At 39.4% G+C, this 21,780-nt stretch overlaps 1 protein-coding gene across 1 annotated transcript; it reads right to left on the bottom strand.

Moving 5' to 3' along the window:
* Positions 1-896: 896 nt before the first annotated feature.
* On the bottom strand, positions 897-16,156 carry NMUR2 (neuromedin U receptor 2). Its single transcript, XM_047731495.1, has 4 exons — positions 15,326-16,156; positions 8,598-8,682; positions 5,594-5,719; positions 897-2,662 (listed from the first exon to the last, which is right to left on the bottom strand). Exons 1-4 carry the CDS (start codon positions 16,049-16,051, stop codon positions 2,391-2,393), a joined length of 1,209 nt encoding a protein of 402 aa, XP_047587451.1. The 5' UTR covers positions 16,052-16,156; the 3' UTR covers positions 897-2,390.
* Between the last annotated feature and the right edge of the window lie 5,624 nt (positions 16,157-21,780).

Consider the following 21,780-nt stretch of genomic DNA (forward strand, 5'->3'; position numbering starts at 1 on the left):
CATCTACCTACAATAGCAACATATTTAATTCTGGTCGCTAGGAGTTGATGTTAAGGCTGATGACCTTAGTAGGTCTTCATTTGAGGATGCCTTTAAAAGGTGAGAAAGAAATTCATTTCTCCTCCATTTCTGAGGTTTTGTTTTGCTGAGTCTTTTCAACTTAATTCTCAAATGACCTGAGGATTCTTCTCATCAACATAAACTACCACTGGAGGATTCTGATTCATTCAAGTTGGTTTATAATTAGCAAAGAGATTTATATATATATATATATATATGTATGTGTATATATATATATATATATATGTATGTGTATATATATATATACACACACACATATATAAATATACATATATATATAAATATATATTACTGGAGGATTCTGATTCATTCAAGTTGGCTTATAATTAGCAAAGAGATATTTATATATAAATATATATATAAGAGATTTAATATAAATATATAGCAAAGAGATTTATATATAGCAAAGAGATTTTATATATATATTTTATATATTTACATATATTTATACATATATTTTATATATATATATAAATCTCTTTGCTAATTATAAGCCAACTTGAATAAATCAGAATATTTAACTATATATTATATATATTTATATATTTAATTTTAATTAATTATAATAATATATTAAAAATAAAATAATATTTAATTATATATTTTATATACATACATATATATATATAGAGAGAGAATATCACTTTGAGGATGATTGTTTAGTTAGGAAATAATGATGTCAGGGACCAATACCCCCATTTATCAGTAGGATGGTTCATTCAATTTAGGAAAAATTCAGAGATTAAAAGCTGGAACTTGAATGTATCAGCATCAGTAAGATTCTGGGATTGAGAAGAACCTCTTGTACCACAGGCACTGCAGACATGCTATTATAATCACAACCAGCTAAACGGCCAACTGAGGGTCAGATATCCCCCTCAGAAACAGAATCTTAGTCTTTTGGCTCTTGACATGGTTCCACCTGGAGCTGTTCTTTGGCTCAGTACATTGGAATGTGAAGTCAACTCACTTACCACATATTTATTGAACATCTACCATCGTGACAGATATATTGCCAGGATTCCAGCAACAGCAAAAATGAACGCAAGATATTTCATGCCTTTGACAAATTTACATTCTGACAAAACAAGAATATAAATTCCTGAACTACAAAGCAGAGTGAGGAAAAAGCTTAAGAGAGAGACTGACAGCGAGGTCAGATACCACATCTATTTGAATAAACCAAGCATGGTTTTATGGTGGCACCACACTGAGATGGACATTGAAGGATGGGTGGGAGAGCAACAGATGGAGCCTGGAGATGAAGAGGGCATTTTCTAAGCAAATATGTGCAGCTGGGACAACTGGGTTGTATTTGCATTAGGAGAGCAAGTAATCCATTTTAAATAGAATATACATTACATGTGCTGATATAATAGGAGATGAGTCTGTAAAGTTGATTTTTCTCATATGTGTGAAGACTATTATATAGTTAATGAAAGATTTTGTAAGTAAAATCATGGGTTTGAGACCAGTAGTTACTATCTGACCTGGGTTTTTTCCCAAGATTGTAGACCATACCTCTATCTGCTTATGGAGTAAGACTTTAGAAATCCATGTCTAAAGCAAATTATGAAAACAGCTAAGTTTGTGTTTGGATCATTTTATACCTCTTTTGACCCTCCACCATGGCCTTCTCCCTCTTCCCTTTCTTCTCTAAGTAGAACTTGGATCCGATCTCATTCCTGGTGCGGAATGACTGAGAATGACTTGAGGATCAGGAAGGTGGGAATAATAGTTCTAAGAGGCATCCCCATATTACCAGGACTTTTCAAGTAACAGGCTTCAAAATACTGATGAATTACATTATAATGACAAAATGTGAGGCAGTAGGATAAATACTTTGCTGTGGAAGAACATTGACATGGATCCCTCAAATATGTAAAATAGCATAGCATCTACAGGTCTCCCTTTTATGTCCCACAGGGGCCATCGGTTGTGAGAGTTTAACAGCTTAACTCCAAGTGCGGATGAGTCAGGATAAATTACTTCCCAAAGTAAAAATTACTCAAAGTATAGGTATCACACTTTACTGGTCATAATATTTTTTTTTCTTTCCATGAACTAGTGAAGGGGCATGAGTCAGTTGGGATAATGGAAATGTCACTAAAAATCAGGAGGTTCTAGGTTTTAGATCCAGTTTTAGTAGAAGTTTGTCTAAAAAAGAGAACCCACCCAAATTAGAAATGGGTATGTAAATTTTAAGACTCATTTAACCTCCCTATTGTCACAATAGGAGCCATAAATTACAGATGTCCTTTCCTACGGTAAGGCAGCATAGAGGAATGTCAACTCTTTGAGCATTCCTTTTATGGTACCTGTCCAGTACAGAGGGTTGTAGGGAGGTGAGAGCTGCTGATTGACAACTGACAAGGGAACTGGGGACCTGCATCTTCAGTCAGGTCCACAAGGGGACATTCTGTCAGGAAGATGTTCCGCTGGGCAGGTGGCCCCTGTGCGTGGTGCTGGGAGTGCCCCTGTTTGCAAGGAGAGATCACGTTCCAGAATGCTGCCCGGAAACGGCGAGAGAGTACATTATAGATAATGGGGTTGACGGCTGAGCTCAGGTAGAAGAAGACACCTGGAACACAGGAGATTAAAAAAAGAGACACACTGAGGAGAAACTGAGTGAGAAGCATGATAGAGCAAAGCATAAATATTTAACAAAAGCTTTGAATCCCTGTGAAGTAATTCTCTTTGGGAAGTAATAATATATACAAGACTCTAATTGAGAATACAAAATGCTCTGAATGGATCTACCACCTGTGTATTTAGGAATCAAACACAGAAAGATTAAAGAGTCTTGGAAAAATTTAGGCTGGCATGAGATCTCTCTGAGATGTTTGGCAATTTCTTTTGATCCCCACTTGTTTAATTAAAGAACATGCTCTCAAAGTATTAACACGAGATGCTTAAGTATCAGAGGAAAGAGAGACTTTTTTTTTTTTTATCTCATTGGAGCTTTGCTTAAATCTGTAATTTGAAACTGCAAGTAAGAGAGGAATGGTAAATCAGTTAAGGCACAGTCCCTGCTGATATTTCTTATAATGCTAACTGTCTCTTCAAAAAAATATGCCCCAATGCCCCTTTCCTACCTAGCCTTTCCCCTTGATGGCTCTTCCCATCTTCCAACTTTACTATTAAATAATTCTATATTGCCATTTGTTTTCCCCACCAAATGCTTTGTACATTGCCATTTTCCTCCTTGGTATACACACTTCTCTTTTTGTTGTATCCTATTTTTTTTCCCCAAGGCCCAAGATGGGCCTAAGTTTGAGAAGTAGAGGACTGTGTTTCTGATCTTGGCTCTTGCTTGTTCTGTGACCTTAGAAGACTACAGTTCTTTTCTCCATGAAAAGACCTCCCTGAATTACTGTGAAGGTAAAGTAGAGATGCCATCCACAGAGGGACTGAGAATGGCTAAGAATATAAAATAAGCAATAGGCACTATCATCAACATAGTCATGGTTGTCCCCATTTATGTAGTTCCGGACCTACAGAGTGCCATATGCCCTATGCACAGAACTGGACAGGGAGGAATATAGAAGAAGAGTATTGCTGTGGACTGTTAATTCATTCAATAAATTCTTATTTTGTTCCAGAAACTTTGAGGCATGTTGGTAGGTAGTAGATTTAAACTTTGTTCTCCCAGGACTTAGAACAGTATTATAGAGGCAAAATTTATGCCTAACTTTAGCTGCTGACAAAAGAACAATACCAAACTCTATCTATTAAGAGCAAAATATATGATACTAACAGTCATCCTATGGAAATTCACATGATAGCATAAGCACAAGGACTATGATGGTCATGAAGGATTTAATAGTGGCTACTGACTGAATACTAACCAGCCCCTGAAGCAGACAGTAGATAATTGGGAAAGAGAGGAGAGGGTTCTGTGGTAGAAGGCATAGCTTGTGTAAATGTGCAGAGGCGGGAATGGTTACATTATGCAGGAATAATGCAAAATGTGAAGAATTCTCTAATTAACTAGATTGACAAATGTGTGGTTTATGAATGGAAATAACATAACTTGATTAAAAGGCAAGTTGTAGGCATTTTTTTAGTCGCATTTATGAGGTTTAGACTTCATCTGGTTGGCAATATGGGGAAGAGAGAGATGACATTTTAACAGGAAAATGTTAATGTAAATGCTATAATTTGGAAATCTTAAAATGGTTGTCTTCATGCATCTGGAGATGGAGAGTCAACTAGTTAAGTCTCATGTGATCTCGTGGAGTTTTCCAATTTATTTTGTCACTTCCATTTTTCTCAGCTTAACCACAAAGATAAGCTAAGAGCTATAAATATTTTTGAGATTTCACCCAGAATTCACAATTAAATTTAACATGGAGGAAAGTACTAATGTCCAGGTATAAACAGTTCAGTTCACAAGGCCTGCTGAGTACAAAAGAGACAGTGATTGAAAACAGATAATGTACATGGCATTCAATACTCCTATAAACACTGTGGTCTTTGCTTTATGGACACATGGAGTGTCCCACGCACAAGTTGCTCTTCTCTCTCCTCTCTGGTGATGTCTTTGGTAATCTAAAGAGCCCACAGAACCAGCCAGTGACTCATCGAGGTAGAGGAGCGAGGTGGTCTGCCTAACAGTCACACTAACTGAGAAAGAAGGACGTGGGTGACCATTCTCTTCTCCACTTTGGAGTATAGAACCCTGAACTTGAAGTTGGATGACTTGGGTTGGAATGCTGTTTTTACCGTTTGCCAGCCACGTGACTTTGGGCAAAGCAGTTCTTTTTTGTGGAACTTTCAGCTGTAAAATGGTGATGATAACATCTACTTGTTGTGATAATTATAGAAAGATAATGTAGTATCATGCGGCTTAAAAAGCTATTATGTCATTCACTTCTTACATCATCAGCCCATGGATTGTACAGAGCAGGCATTATTGCCATTTTATAGTTGAGGTAACTTTGACATGAAGAAGGCCTCATTCTTCAGATCACTCTGATGGGAATGAGATGTAAATCCAGGTCCTCTGACTTAATGAACTTTCTAACACTCTTTCCACCAAATTCCATGGTATTGTTCCCAAGCAGCATTACAGTGGCCTAAAAGCAGACCTTGATGCCTCGTGAATAACATTTGGTTGGTTTCCATGAGGATCTAACACTTGCTGAAGATAATATGAGATTTCAGGGATTAAACATGGATGTTTTTAACTAATAAGAATCATTTCAATTATGTGGTCATTGGAAGCAAAACAAAGGAATCACCTCTTAGACCACTTTCCTGCTGTAATCATCATGCTTAAAGTAGAGGTCTTCAATAAAGTAGCATCTAAAATACTGATCTGGTATATTTCTTTTGGATTTATAACATACCTCATCAATATGTGAATGAAATAAAAATCAAGTGTGTTCTTTGTTGTATGGTGGGTCCCCATAATCACAGTATATGCAGTGGAACCAATTGCTCTAAGCAAGATGAAGCAGCTGCAGTTGCGGGAACATTTCTGATGTAAGCAAGCCAGCCAAAATGTTACCTGATACCACATGGATGAGATTGAACGCAGCAGCCAGGGATTCAGTCCACTCCTCCACAAAGCTGAAGAAGAGCCGGTCAATGTGGAATGGGGCCCAACAGAGAGCAAACACTAAGACCAAGACAACTGGAAAAGGATGATGAATGAGAGAGCAAAAGACAGTCAAAGCAAGGATAGGTATGCAATGCCCACTCGAGTCCATCCATTCCTTCTAACATTCCTCCCCCCATCTTTCTTTCTTTCTTTTTTTTTTTCATAAATCTTTTTTTTTTTTAAGATTTTATTTATTTGACAGAGATCACAAGTAGGCAGAGAGCCAGGCAGAGAGATAGGGGGACGCAGGGTCCCTGCCGAGCAGAGAGTCTGATGCGGGGCTCCATCCCAGGACCCTGAGATCATGACCTGAGCTGAAGGCAGAGGCTTTAACCCACTAAGCCACCCAGGTGCCCCCCCCCCCGCCATCTTTCTTAAGCTGTCATTATAATTGACCATCTAGATCTTAAGGAGCCTTTACATAGAATATTTGCACGTGAGAATGAATTATATAGGATTTAGGATCAGTTTTCCACATGATTGTACAAGATTTCTTGTATAATTTAAGTTTAATTTGGAACACTTAAAATAGTATTGCCTTTATTCAAAGTTCTGAAAACATTATATTGTGGAAAATATGTTACAAGAAGATTGTTGGAACCATGTAAACTGGTGATAGAAATATAGTGATTGGGTTCAAGCAACTGGTGTTTTTTAAAGTCATAGATTAACAACAAACTATTAATGTAGGATGTGGTAAAATGTTGTATGGTTTTATCTTGTTCCTCTGGAAATAATTAGAAACTTCTGTGAATTCAGTCATTCTGTAAGGGGTGGGAGGAACAGAAAGAAAGGGAAGAATCATGAACATAATATTGCTTTACAAGCATCTTTTCATTGGGATGGGGATATGTCTATTATATTATAACTTTTTAGAGTACAGATTTCCTTCTAATTTCTTCTTTTTTCTTTTGAAATAATTATAGATGCACAGAAATATACTATTGCCCAGTTTTTTTTTTATTTTCAGCTCCCAAGGCAGATAGTAGGGCTACCATAGTTTCTCTTTGGGGCATTCAGTCTTCAACAATATAAATATTTTTTTTTCTCTTCTGAAGTTATAAAATACTTTTATTTCCCAAGACATGATGCTTCGAATTTGCCTCAGAACAATTTTGTAGGTGCTAAGGGAGAGATAGGAATATAGATGAAACAAGATTAGCTATGAGTTGATAATGATTGAAGCTGGGTGATGGGTACATACATGGGTGTTTATTTTACAATTCTCTGAATTTGTGAGTACAATTGAAGTTTCCATAGTAAATGGTACATATATTTCCTGTTGGCAGTAACATATTCAGAGTAAGTGGTCTGTGTGTGGTGTAGTTCCAAGAATATCTGAAAGATCTTCTGAATTTACCCCCCAGGGAAAAGTCCCTAATCTGCTTTAACTAAAAACACTAATTAAATTTTACCTAAGGGAATAATAGTATATTGCCTGCTATTCCCTTTAGTTAAAAATTTAATTAGTGTTGGCCCTTGGTGGGGTCAGCAAGTTAAGTGTCCAGCTCTTGATTTCAGCTCAGGTTGTGATCTCGTGATCTTGGGGTCAGGAGGTTGAGCCCCTCATCGCTCAGCAGGGTCTGTTCTGGATTATTTCTCTCTCCTCCATCCTCCCCCCCGCCATGCTCTCTTTCTCTCTCTCGAATAAATAAATAATTTTTTTTAAATGTAGTTACTGTTAAAATTGAACACTCTACTCATCAACGACAAATAAAATCTTTACTGTATATTTTATCACTGTGACTTGAATGTGAGTGCACTTCAAGCCTTTTTGTGAGAGCAGATTTTGATCAAGGAAAAAGGGGAGGGAGAGATAATGAAGACACGAGATTTCTCAATAGGGAAATTAAAATGCCAACAGGGGCTAAACAATTTCCAGGAAGATGACTATTAGATAAACTTTAGTGACTTCACAGTGTTTTGATTCATAAACTCCACATAGTTATAGTGAGTGCTTTATATGAATATTAGCCTAAAGGATTTGTTTCTTCCAAACCTTAGGTTTTGACTTGGGAAATTTATTATAAATCTCCTTTTTCATCAATATCTCTCATACCCTAGTGTAGGATCATATATTTATAACATTCTTTTGGGAGACTGTTGATCAGTTCCTGGGTTTTAAAACATCTTCTCTATGTGAAAGAGTATACTGTATTGTATAAAATGATACAATGTTATAGGCAGGCTGATGGCTTAGAGTTACTCTTGGCCAGATGTTCTTAAATGTGGAATTAAGGGATCCCAGGGAGTCCAAGGATGGGTGTCAGGAGGCACAGGATCCCCTGAAATGGATGCAAAATGTTTTGTGCATGTGTATTTGCACATTTTCTAAGTGTAGAGTTCACAGCTTTCATCATAGTTTTTTTAAAAAAAAACTCATAACTCAAAATAGGTTAAAAATCACCTACTCATTTTATTTTATTTTTAAGGTTTACTTATTTATTTTGGAGAGAGAGGCAGGGGAGGGGCAGAGGGGCAGAGAGAGAGAGAGAGAATCCTTTCTGAGCACAGAGCCGACTAGGGCTCAATCTTAGGACCAGAGCAAAAACCAAGTGTCTGACCCTAAACTGACTGAGCCACCTAGGCCCGCCCCCCGCCCCAACACCTGCTCATTTTAGAGAGGAAAAGAAATGCTCACAATCGCAGAGAGCAAGATTTACAGAGTGAGATTTACTGAATACCCCACAGAGTGTATTCCAGTGATGCAATTTTGTGTATTGTTTGAGGGTTAAAAACTAAAATAGAAATAAGACAGACAGGTCCTAGGAGCTTGAGAAAACCAAGGTTTCGATGTTGTGGTTCAGGAGTATTTTGATTCTGATCCCATCAGCACTTTCTCAGTACAAAATCCATGTCCTTTGCTTTCACAAACCAACCAACCAAGCCCCGAAAAAAGTAGAAGACTTACACAGCATTTTGGTGACGGATTTTCTGGCAGGTCTTTGAATATTTGCAGCCACTTCATCTGCCCCAAGGAGGTGGTCTTTCTTTAGCTGCAAGGGAAGTGGAGAAAGATACCGAGGGAAGGAAATATTGTTTCCTTCTGACCAGATCCTGGAAGTGTTAACTCTAACATTGACTTTGCAGACAAAAATCTGGGACTTAAAGAACTGTAAGAATTTGTCAAACGTTTACTAAGTTGGAGGTGAAGTTGGATTCAAGTCATCTAACTCAACTGGACCGATGGTTGTGGCTACATTACAAAGCTACCATGTATCACATGCTATTCTATAAAACCCTAGTTATGTAGCATATTAATAGGTATTCCATAAAAAGTATGACATCTAAAGTTGAAAATGTTAGGTAGTCTTTTTCTTTCATTCATTCATTCATCATTCAATGATTATTAGAATGGAATCCTCTGCTATAGAGTAGGTAGACAGAAAACAAAAATGGATATTATTTCTGTTTCATAAAGTTTATAGTTTTTATTGTGGGTCCTCTCAGATCCTTTAATGTGCTTGATGGACACTATGAACATCTTCATGGAGGTTTGTGTATAACCCCTCTCCCATCCCCACCTTCCACACCCCATATCTCCTCACCCTCCCAGCTTCAAGGGAGACAGTGCTTCTTTGCCTCAACAATATTCCCTCTGACCCAGGCCTTTTCAGTGGAATACCTAGTACATCTTGAAGAGCACAATTTGGGAATATCTGTGTTACTAATATTACTGGTAAGAGTGCATATGTTTCTGAGTTTAGATGTTAAAGAATACTCATCCTGTTGTAAGATGTGGTGATCCTTGGAGAAGTTTCTAAAATTTCAAATATTAACACTACCTGTGCATGCAATTTTCCCTACCCTGTTCAAGTCCCATCTACTCTAGAAGACTCTGGTGGTCACTGGAGCCCATTTTCCTCTCCTTCCTCTGAACTCCCATAGCACTGAAGATCTGCATCATTCACTTAGCTGTAGAATTTTCTTCTCTTTAATTCACATATTTTTAGTTTGGGGAGATATACGACCAGAGAAAGGGAGCTTTAAGGACTCATGATAAACTACTATCAAATATCTAGAAGGTAGTATAGTATATAGTTGTGACTGATTCTCTATCATTTATTCTCTTCTTCTCCTATTAGTGGTACCCTGATTTTCCTTTAGAGAATTTAGTCCTTCTGCATTGTTAGTCGTTAATTTAGATGGAAATGATCCCATCTCCAGCTCCAGGTTCAGTCCTTGAATAATGTAACTACTAACCTTCAATCACAGTGACTGCATAATTAGAATCAAAGAGATTTCAGATGCTTGCTTGTACTTCTAGGAATGGAACTTTTAATTCTCTTTCATTGGGAGCCTTCTTGTTTTCTGCATGTCAGTTCTGGAATACAAGAGCTATTTTTTCCCCACCATGAGGGAAGTGCTTGGAGCCACCAATGGCCTACTGTGACGATCTTGAGGTTGAAATCAACAGTATAGAAAGAAGAGCAAAGAAACAGAAATAAAGCTAGGTCTTTGAGAACATTGTGTGTTTTATGGAATTAATCTTCATCAAAAGCCAGCTCTACCTCTTAACTTTTCAGGTGTATACTTCCTATCATATGTTGCCAGATTGAGTTGGGGTTCCTTCCTTAACACTGTAGAAAGTTCTGAAACACTGATCAAGGGCATTAGGTGGAAGGAAAATTCAACTTACTCTATATAATCTTGGGTAGATTAGGATCAGTTTATTGGAAGATATATTCCAATTCAAGATAAAAAAAAAAGAGAGAGAGAGAGAGAGAGATTGGTGTGGTTATGTGCAACAGTAGAACAAACTTCTCTAATCAGTGAGCTTCCTGGGCTGGATGGCATTTTTACAGGATGTTTTAGAGAAGGTATTTAAAATCAAATAAGACGTGGAGTGGAGGGTCATTAAAAGTTGCCTCCAAAACTCAACAAAGGAATATCCTGTCTCTAACAAACACAAAAGCTCCTAAAAATCAGGTAGCTCATGGTCCTACCTGCTTCAGGACTCATGTGGTCCTAAAGCATCCACCTGGATGATTAACAAAGCTGACCATCTGTCTCTGAATATATTGATGCTCTCAACACACACCTGTATCTTCACAAAGTGAGGGATTGAATTTCCTGTGAGATTTGACCCTTCAGAAGTCACCTAGAACTTGGAAAGTAAGAAGGGAAAATACTGTGCAGTTATTAGGAATAGATAGGAGGAAAATGAAGATAAGAGCTTATAAACTTAATGGTGAAACAAAATAATATGGGTAGAGCATGCATCTCAGTGTCTGGCCCGTGATACTCGGTAAGTTATATATTACTGTTGTTATTCTGATTTTTGTCCTCTTACTTGAAAGATGTCATAAAAACTGAATTTTGATGAAACAGGGTTATTTATTTATGTCTGTGTGTCCAGTCATGGATTACTGAGTCCCTTACAGAAATTCTCCTCATGGCACTGCTCACACCTATAAGCAGCACTTGTTTGAGACAAAGAAGCAGCCAGAAGCAGAGACAAACAAACAAAACAAAGACAAAACCCAAAATCCCTGCCTTGTTGTTAAGGTAAGAGTAATAAATCAAAGTGCAAATCTTACTAACTCATCATCAATTAAATCTACTGAAGGTTCCAATTGTTTCATACCATTTTTAAAAATTTGTCATTGTTGTAAGATATTTATCCCAGTATTTGATTTCAGTCCAAAATTAAGAACAATGAGAAACTACTGGGATCTCTTAGTCCCTTCTGTGGGTGGGTTTAACAGTTTTCTTTGGTAATTTCTCTACTTCAAGAAACAATTTCCTTAAATCAAGCATAAAGTGAACAGTTCATATAGTTCTTTCATGAACAGGCTTTCTGTACAGTGTAGTTTGCAATGAAAAGAAAATTATAAATGTGTTAATCATTGCTTACCTTTCAGCTTCTGTAGGTTTTAGTGATACAATTAGCCAGAGGGAAAGAGTGAAAAACTGAGTATTTATGCATCATATACATTATTTCAACAGAATCTGAAGGAGGCAATGTAGTAGAATAGAATCCAAACAATTTGTCTAACCAACATTTAATACTGCTTTATGTTTGGACACTTTTATTTCCCTTCAGATGTTTAGCAAAATAGATATTCAACCACTAAATATTCTACCCACTTCTGAACTTTCATTTTAAAAGTGAAGAGATGGGGCGCCTGGGTGGCTCAGTGGGTTAAAGCCTCTGCCTTTGACTCAGGTCATGATCCAAGGGTCCTGGGATGAGCCCCGCCTTGGGCCCTCTGCTCAGGGGGGACCCTTCTTCTCCCCACCCCACCCCCCGCATGCCTCTCTGCCTACTTGTGATCTCTGTCTGTCAAATAAATAAATAAATAAAAAAGCTTTAAAAGTGAAGATACAGGGGTACTTGGGTGGCTCAGTGGGCTAAACTCTGCCTTCAGCTCAGGTCATGATCTCAGGGTCCTGGGATCGAGCCCTGAATTGGCTCTCTGCTGAGTGGGGAGACTGCTTCCCCCTCTCTCTCTGCCTACTTGTGATCTCTCTCTCTGTCAAATAAGTAAATAAAATCTCTTTTTAAAAAAGTGAAGATACAAAAAGAGTGAAAAATTGTGGTTACTGTTTAGGAAGCTCAGAGGCCTTCCTATCCCACGCTCCTTAGCTGTGTAAGATAAAAGGTGAGGGGCGAGGTCAATGGGGCTGACTCAGGTTGATATATTATGCTGATCAGTTGTTCATATGATTATAATCATTCTAGCAGATGTTCATTTATGTGGTGTGTGGAGACTAAGCTTCAGAATACCAAAATATAATCCTAGCTGTTGTGTAAATATTTCTACAATCTGAATGAAATCTGTTTATTTGGAAAAAAAATGAGTGCAATTCTGTCTGGCATGGCTGGATTCTGCTGCAATTCATAATCCATCTTCCTCAATTCAAGTGTTAATGCTGCATGCAGAATTACAACTACTAGATGAGAGCTCCAAAAGAACTTCCTCTCAAAGAGAAGGAAGTTCTGGGGTTGTCTGTTTGCTATCTCTAACATGTTCTAAACTTGGAGAGCATCTCAGTGGCTACTCATATCCTGAATGCTCAGCTTTGAGCACATATATGGCCCCCCCTCCTTCTTCTTGGTCCTGAGGTTTCATCAGGCTTAGTTTTTTGTTGTTGTTGTTGTTTTTCCTTTTTTTCCCTTCCTTCTTTCTTTCTTTTTTCTTTTTCTTTTTTTTTTTTTTTTTTTTTTTGCTTCTGAAGGCAGTGAGTGCCAAAGTCAAAGTCAATCATAACTTTATATTTGCCAGGGGAGCTAATAACTTAATAATCATCAGATTTGCTTAGTCTCTTAGATCTCTAAATTTAGATTTAGTCTCTAAATCTCTTAGATCAAAAAGCTCTGTAAAATAATGTTTCTAATTATCTTTCGAAGGTTGAAAAGCTGAAGTCCAGCAATGAATGAAATAATTTAACTTCATTCACTCATTCATTCATTAATTCATTCATTCAGCTTACAGTCTAGTTGGAGAAAACAAATTAAGGAACCCACAAATATAGAATTATAAGTTGTAAGAAATGCAGTGAGGAAAATCACCAGGAATCATAGCACATACACAGGGACCAGATGCAGCTAGAGAGTCAGGCAGAGCTTCACAAAGAAAGTGTGGATGAAGTATGATGGAAAGGATAAGTTAGAGTTAGAAAAGCAAAAGGGATTGTGATGGTCAACAGTAGGAACAATTCAGGCAATGATATAGCAAAAGGTACAACATGTGCAAAGACCTTGAGACCAATGCCATAGACTAGGACCTATTTCTCCTGACTCTTAGTCTACAGATCTTTAAATTCTTCTAGCAGTGACTTACTAAGCAGGTAATTCCTTCCCTGGTGTCCTCTGGTAACAGTTTATCCTTCCTGAGAACAGGAATTTTATCTGTGGCACTATACACATAAAGCAAACTAGGCAGTTTCTAAGCTATTTTCTGAGCTGTCCCTTAGCTCCTAATTAAAGGTGGCTATAAGTTCATGACAATAAAACAAAGCGAAACACAAAGTAATTGTTTGGGGGTAGGGGATGCGTTTTTCCTACTCCAAGTTAAATGTTAAATGCTTCTTCCAAATTAACCCAAGAAAAATGATTGTTTGGTGTTGGACAAAATGGTATTGGTCAGTTTGGGGTAGAGATTTCTCATAGGGCTCTTGATATTTGGAATCATGCAGAAGTCCTTTTCCTCCAGTGATATACACAGGGCATTCTAAGACACTGCAAGCTAGTCTGGGGTGGCATGTGTCTCTCAATGTAGAGGGGCCAGCCCTCCAAGAGGAGATTGGCAAAACTCTCTGACTGATTAAATTTACTCCTTTGTCCAGACATCTGTGGTTCTTGGAACTTGTTCTTCCTACTTGGATTCTGCTGCTCACCTAAGGCACAGCCGATATGGCAAAGGACCATTGTGGGGCACTCATTTCTGACATTCACCTTTTTCTGAGGTGGGAGTACATTAATTGTCAGAGAATACATGGTAGCAGAGCCATCTTGAAGCAGATGATGTGAATGTGATATTTGCTTTGTTTTCCCTTCATTTATAATTCACATTGCTCCTGCTCACAGATATTTTATTCCTTTTTTTAAGTTATCACAGACCGTTAGAGCTATCAGGAGCCTTAGGTATAATCTAATGTGAACTTTTCATTTTATAAATGTGAAAAGTAACTCCAGGAGAGAATTGTGTGGCTTGCCTGAAAGTGTATTTTATGTGAGTTTTCGACCTGGGACTCTAAATTGTCCCAAGACTGTTTCCTACACAAGCTGTCTCCTTAAATGGGCATAAAGTTGTCACAGTTAGATTTCATCTCTATGAATCTGGATGCAGACTATACCAGGAGAGGAATTATATAGATGCACTACTACCTCACCAAAAGTAGTTTCTCTCAGCTAATTTAGATCCTAAAAAAGGGGGAAAATCAGTTTACCACCATGAGTACAGGAACCTCTAATTATTAGGTATATTGCAAACTAAGTGATAGTTTTTTATTCATCTCAGCTGTCACTTATTCCCATCTTCTTCTACTCTAATGTGCTCTGTTCATGTCCTGTCCCTCAATTTCCACCTGGTCAAGAGAAATCCAGGTTGGTCCCCCTCAAGCCATATTTTTGCATTTTAGCTTTGTCAAAAGCAACCATAAGGGACAGTCTGACTTTAAAACTGTAAGTCTGTCTTAGAGTAGAAGACAGGAAGAGATGGCTTATGTTATACTCTGACCAAGTTGGTTCAGAGGAAAATTTCAATACAGGCAGTAGATGGGGGCTGGAGACAACAAGCTGTGGAATGTTCCCTCCAGGGGTGGCCACCTTGCACGGTTTAAAACGAGGCTCCACCTCAGACCTACTGAATCAGAATTTCCCAGGGGGAGGGATCTGCACATTGATTCCCAGAGTAAGATTTCTAGGTGATTGGTAGGAACTCCTAGGTTTGAAAGCCATAGGCATAAAGGAAGAGTAATGCAAGATGACTTAAAAGAAATGGTTTATAGTTGTGGTAGGATTTGCCTAATTTTGAGGCTAGTCCTTTAACTTCTGCTTCCCCTCTAAGCTCATTCTATTTTTCTCTATACCTCTTTCCAATTCTGAATTTTTCCAGTTCTCAGTTTTTCCTCTGAACTTTGAGTCAGTGAGAGAAGGGATGCTATCCTAAGCCAGCGAGCTTGGATACTCACTTTGAGCCCCATGAGGTAGTAGAGGACACTGATGACAATCATGGGGAGGACGTAGAAGAGGAAGGAAGTGACCTGGATGATGAAATTGTAGATCCATATGGGCTTGATGACTGCACAGGTGGCAGAGCCTGGGACCAAGGACCCATTGGGGAAGTAGTGGACCTTGATGCCGTGAATGCTGGTGTTGGGCAGAGAGAAGAGAACAGAGAAGCCCCAGACGATGCCAAGGATCCTGAGAGCCCGCCGCCGGGTGCACTTCATCTTGGCGCGGAAGGGGTGGAGGATGGCCACGTAGCGCTCCACGCTCACGGTGGTGACGCTGAGGATGGAGGCAAAGCACACCGTCTCAAAGAGGGCCGTCTTGAAGTAGCAGCCCACGAGCCCAAACAGAAAGGGGTAATTGCGCCACATCTCGTAGACTTCCAGGGGCATCCCAAGGAGCAGGACCAAGAGGTCGGAAACAGCCAAGCTGAAGAGGTAGTAGTTGGTGGGTGTCTTCATATTCTGGTGCCGAAGAATCACCAGGCACACCAGGAAATTGCCAACGACCCCCACTATAAAAATCAGGGCATACACTGCAGTCACTGGGAAGAAGAAGTGGCTGCGGGGAGGCCCATAGAGGAAGACCAGATAGTCCTCGCTGCTGTTCAGGTATTTCTCGGATGGGTCTTCCCGTTCCTGCTGGTGGATCCAGGAATCATTCTTGTGTTTTTCCATCACTGACATTAAAATGCAAGACCTGAGACTCCTCTGATATCAGCGTGTGTCCGTGTGTCCCAGGCTGAGCCAGAAAAGAAAGAGAAAGCAGGCAGGAAAGCACAGACTCTGGGGAAAGAGGGTGGGAGAGCTTGAGCACTTCAGTAAGGTTGGGCTGTTCAGCCCCGGATCCCTTTTGAAGAGCTAGAGACCCCGCCCCTCCACAAGCTGTGGCCCAATGAGTGTGTCAGATGCTCAGCAAGAGGAAGGCTGGGTCTGTGAGCTGGCTTGGAAGCAGGGAGCTGGAGAGGAGAGGGAGACATTTCTCTGAATTGGAAGGAGCAGGGAAAACAGCTGACAGGGACAGTGATACTCTACCTTGAATAAGCTGTGGGCATTTTGAGCAGTGCATTTTGCAGAGTCCTGGGAATCTGGGTGGAAATGCAAATTAAAGTTGCAGGGTCTTGGGCAGGAGAGTACAAGTTTCCATTGATCCTTGTCACCTGCACAGCATGACAAAAAAGGGAGATCAATAGATTTCTCAAGTTACCTTGTTCCGTTGGAAATTCAGGGCTTACTGGGGAAAGCATGATCAATGTGACTTTCGGTTCGACTGTAGCCACAATAGAATCCAAAGCCTGGAAGAACACATGCACATCATCTAGCCCTGCCTGCTGTCTGTCACTTCAGTGTCTTTGGGCAGTGCCTTGCTATCCTAAAAGGCATTGGGGTTTACAATCAGTCCCACCCGTAGAAATCCTGTAAGACATTGGGAATGTCACTCAAACTCTGCCAGCCTCATTTCCTTATCTGTAAATTGTAGATTCATTCACTCTATTTCATTCAACAAATGGTTCTTGAGGATTTACCATGTATCAGGCAATGTTCTAGGCTTTGTAGAAGCATCAGTGAATAAGCCAGACAAAAATCTCTGTCGCTTGGTGTTTTTCTTACAATAGGGAATTCTGAAAATATACAAGCAAACTAGTAAATTAATAATATGATTAAAGGGGCACCTGGGTGGCTCAGTGGGTTAAAGCCTCTGCCTTCGGCTCAGGTCATGATCCCAGAATCCTGGGATCGAGCCCCGCATCGGGCTCTCTGCTCCGTGGAGAGCCTGCTTCCCCCTTCTCTCTCTGCCTGCCTCTCTGCCTACTTGTGATCTCTGTCTGTCAAATAAATAAATAAAATCTTTAAAAAAATAAAGTTGTTAAAAAAATAATATGATTAAAGATAATAATTTGTGTTGTGAGGGAAAAAGGTATGAGATGATACAAAGGTAAGGCTGGAGGTGTTCTTTTATCAAAGGTGGTCAAAGAAATCTTCCATCAGGAGATGTTATTTTTGCTGAGGTCTGAATGATGAAAAGTCAGTCATAATGGAGCTAAGGGAAGTGCATTCACAGCAAAAGTAATAGCCAGTGCAAAAGTCCTGAGGCAGTCACAAGCCTGATGCATTTCAGAAAACGTCAGGAAGACAAATGTAGATGGGACTTAATGAGTGGACAGGAGGATATGAGTGATTATCTTGAAGTGACTGGCGGGGACCAGATCATGTAAATTTTTCTAGGACAATATAGAGTTTCAGTCTGATTCAGACTGCAGAGAGAAATCTTTGGAAAGTTTTGAGCAGAATTAAGAAGGGTGAAGTTTTAGCAGGCAGGAGGCTGTTAAATAATAGAAGAAATAATAATGGCTTGGATTACTATGGTAACAGTAGATTTGGTAGATATCTGAGTTTGGGATTATTTTTACAAGGTATGGTACCATATATGGTTGTTGAAAATATTAAATGAGAGTAGTTATATTAAACCATCTTATACTTAAGAGATGCTCACCAAATGTTATTTCCCCTTTTATTTTTAAATTGGATGATAAAACTAAGACTAAAGAGGTCTAGAGGTCAAATCCAAAAATAATCTCTTGGTCAAGATGGGGCAGTTTATGCTGTTCTAAGAGATGATATCTCCGTCGTTTAAAACAGTAAAGATTTATTTCTCACTCACACTACAGATTTATCATTGGCCAGCTGGAGGGTCTGTCCCGTGCTGTACTCACTCTAGGATCGAGGCTGGAGAAGATGCACAATATATAGGACAACAAATTAAAGAGTCAAAGGCATCTCTCTATTGTGACAGGGGAGGTTTAATCAAATAGAACGGTGTCTAGTAAGGGATGTGTAAGAGATTGGTGCAGAGAGATGATGTAGAAGGGATAAAGGGTGTGGACTCTAGTGCAGGCTTGGGGTCCACATCCTGAGCATGACTCCTCTTCGCTGAGTAACCATGAGGAACTTATTTAACCTCCGTGAGTCTCAGTTATCCCATCAGCAAATGAATAAATTAGCAATACTGCCTTATAGGATTGTTAGTAGAGTGAAATAGCTTCTGATGAAATGTTCAAGACATATTATTTGAAATAGAATAGCATTTTAGATAAGGATTTAATAGTAAGACATGTAGTAAAATAATAATTTAATAATAGAAATGTATTTTTATTAGGGTCAAAATACTTGCAAGATTTAAAAACTGGAGATATGATTGGGAGTGTTTATGTGAAAAGGACTTCTCAGTTATTTTTTTTTTTTAAAGATTTTATTTATTCGACAGAGAGAGACACAGTGAGAGAGGGAACCCAAGCAGGGGAAGTAGGAGAGGGAGAAGCAGGTTTCCTGCTGAGCAGAGAGCCCTATGCTGGGCTCGATCTCAGGACCCTGGGATCATGACCTGAGCCGAAGGCAGATGCTTAATGACTGAGCCACCCAGGTGCCCCGACTTCTCAGTTTTAATGAACCATTAGTACAGGAGAGCAAGTGAAAGTAGCTGATAAGAAAGTATATGCACGTCTATTCCCCAGATCACCTGGGTCTGGATCTGCACTGTTTAGCTATGTGAAGACGGTGAGATTGATCAGGGGTTCAGTATCATGAAGACAGGATGAAGGTTGGGAATGTTTTGCCTGAAGAAGACTCAGAAGAGTAAAGTGGGATATGAGGGTCACTGTCAAATATCTGACAATATGTTTGGATGACATCTAAGGAGAGAGAGGGAAGCTCATGTGTAGAAAACCCAAGGAAGCCACAATAGGGGGGTGAATTCCCGTGGAATTTCCTGATAATCAAACAGAAAACCTTACACCTGAGTGAAAAGAAGCTTAGGATTTATTCACCAGTTCCTGTCCTATTGTTTGAAGGTTGCTCCTAGGGACAATAACCCCCCTCCATCTCTAAACTGGAAGCTGAACAAGCTCCCATGTTGTCAGAGAAGGTTATGGGATAGAAAAATAGAAATGTAGCATGAACTTATGGCGCAACTCTACCAGCAGAGGTGAAGTCTGAACATGCATAGTGCTACTTTTGGTAGCTGCGGCTTAAATCAGGTGGGCTAAGGGGATGTGGTGTGAGGGTACCAGTAGCATCAGGAAATTGGAGGGGGAGACAAACCAGGAGACACTGTGGACTCTGAGAAACAAACTGAGGGTTTTGGAGGGGAAGGGGGTGGGTGGGCCTGGTGGTAGGTATTAAGGAGGGCACGTATTGCATGGAGCACTGGGTATGGTGCATAAACAATGAATTTTGGAACACTGAAAAAAAAAATAAAAAAAAAATAAAAATAAAAGATATACCACAGCTGACATTTGTTGAGCAATTATTCTTCCCAGGCACTACTTAAAGCATCTTACATGTATTAGGATATGTAATCTTTACAATAATCCTGTGAGGTGGGATCTCTTTTCATCTTTCCATTACAGGTGATGAAACAAAGCCCAACGGTGTGCACATTGGCTGATTTATAAAAGAGAAAGGAGAAGAGATCCTTGATCAGACTAATTTTCACAGACACCTCTCTGGATTCACAATTTCCCAGAAAGTCAGTGGGGTCTTCTGTGGCAAAAGAGGTCATGTATCTAGGAAGAGAATTATGGTGGCTGTTGATTTCTTTCAAAGCTCTTTGATGGAAATAGAATGAAGTCTCCACTTCTGTCTCAATGACTTATATTTACTGGAAACAGCGGATGACTTGGGTGCTTAAACCACCAACAGATGAAGACTTAGTAATTACATCTTTATGAACATAGATACCTGAGCAGCATCCAGAATAGACAATTTTCTCTGCAGATCAGAATGTGACTCAGGGAAAGTCGGCACCTGACAATACAGCATGTTTTCAAGGGAGATGAAAGTCCCCATTGGCTAAAAGTCCTGTCCCAATAATGTTTAAAATATCACTCCTTTAAGCTTCTCTCCTTTCTGAGGGCAAAATATCACCATCTTCATCATCATTAGCAGTGGTAGCAGTGCCAACTTCCATGATCGAGTGTTAACTGTGTGCCAGGAATCATCTAAGTGCTTGTTGATTTGCACACTGGTTTCCATACATGGAGAGCAAGGAGAGACTGAAGAATGAGGCAGAACATTCCAGATTGGTAGGTGGCTTGTATGAACAAGTCTTGTCATGGGTGCCTACAAGACAAATAGACTTCTGCCCTTGCCTGCCAGAATCGTAAAAGTTTATAGAGGGGCCTTCACTGGGTTCAGTCACGTATACTGTCTAGATGTCTCAGAAATGCCTTCCTCTCTCAGTGCTGTGCTCTCAGAACAGCTGTCAGTGTGGAGATGGTGGGCAGAACGTATGTTCCGAGGAAGGAGAGGGGGTAAGGAGCCTCTAATTGCCTGGGTTCCAGCTCATGGGTCAACTGGTGGTCACATCCTCTTGACGACCTCTTCCAATAGCACTTTATTTGAATTCTCTAATACAATCCTTGAAAAAACCCATTGGGGAGGTTATTTTTATTATTCTTCTTTCACTGATGAGAAAATCCAGGATTTAGAAAGGTTAGATGCCCCACAAACTCACATAGTTAGTTATTATCAATTCCAGGAAACAGACTATCCTGTTTGGATGGTTTGGAACCTATTTGGATCCAAGCAGACTTGACCCTTTGCTATTTCAGTGCAAGGACTTTGCCCCAAATCATGACTCAGAATTACCATGTAACAAATTGCATTTTATTCTTATATGAATTACTGGGCCTTGTATTTCAGGGATATCTACTTTCAAATAGAGTGTTCCTGTGGACACAATATATTCACCCAAAGGTCAGTTCATAGCTGACAGGCATGCACTCAATTCTGGGAATCGTGTTTTAGGGGACTCCTTATTTAAGTTAAAAAATAAAATTTTATGCACCCAAGTCAATAGAACCTGTCAAAATGCTTTTACATAGAAGCACATCCATATTGTTCTGGTATAAATTAGTTCACAGAATAAAGTAAGTAGCAGTTTGCCATATTTAGTGCTATTTATATAAAGGGTTACTTGTAGATGGCACCATTCAGATGCCAGCCACTGTAGAAGGTGTTTTGAATAAAAATAATTAGAGGTTTTTTTTGTGGTCCATTTGGAGAGACAGACTAATTCACTAATAAATAATATAAGATCATAGCAGGGTTACACAAAAGAGATACTTTATAAATAAAGCTACAAGATGTGATCTGGTTCTGAGATCTGAGAGATAAGAAGAAACTAATATGAAGTTTTAGGGATGGAGGTTGGGAGAAGAGCATTCCAGGCAAAGCAAAAAGTGTGCAAATATCCTGCGGTGATGGGGTGACTCCACTATGAGGGGGAGTCTAGTACCCATGAGTAGGAGGTGTGTGGGGCATATTGTGAGATGGAGACCATGCAGGGACCTGTAGGCCACACTGAGGGCTTTGTTTGTTCCTTTTGCTATTAAAAAAATCCAATGAAATATACACTC

Source organism: Lutra lutra, chromosome 5 (assembly GCF_902655055.1).
Source record: "Lutra lutra chromosome 5, mLutLut1.2, whole genome shotgun sequence".
NCBI lineage: Eukaryota > Metazoa > Chordata > Mammalia > Carnivora > Mustelidae > Lutra > Lutra lutra.

Bases quoted from the DNA above. Each gene is read 5' to 3' on its own strand.
- NMUR2 (XM_047731495.1), bottom strand. From the start codon at position 16,051: ATGTCAGTGATGGAAAAACACAAGAATGATTCCTGGATCCACCAGCAG. The intron at 8,683-15,325 runs GTGAGTATCCAA...CTTCCCTTGCAG, and splicing joins ACTACCTCATGGGGCTCAAA to CTAAAGAAAGACCACCTCCT. The intron at 5,720-8,597 runs GTAAGTCTTCTA...ATCCTTTTCCAG, and splicing joins ATCCGTCACCAAAATGCTGT to TTGTCTTGGTCTTAGTGTTT.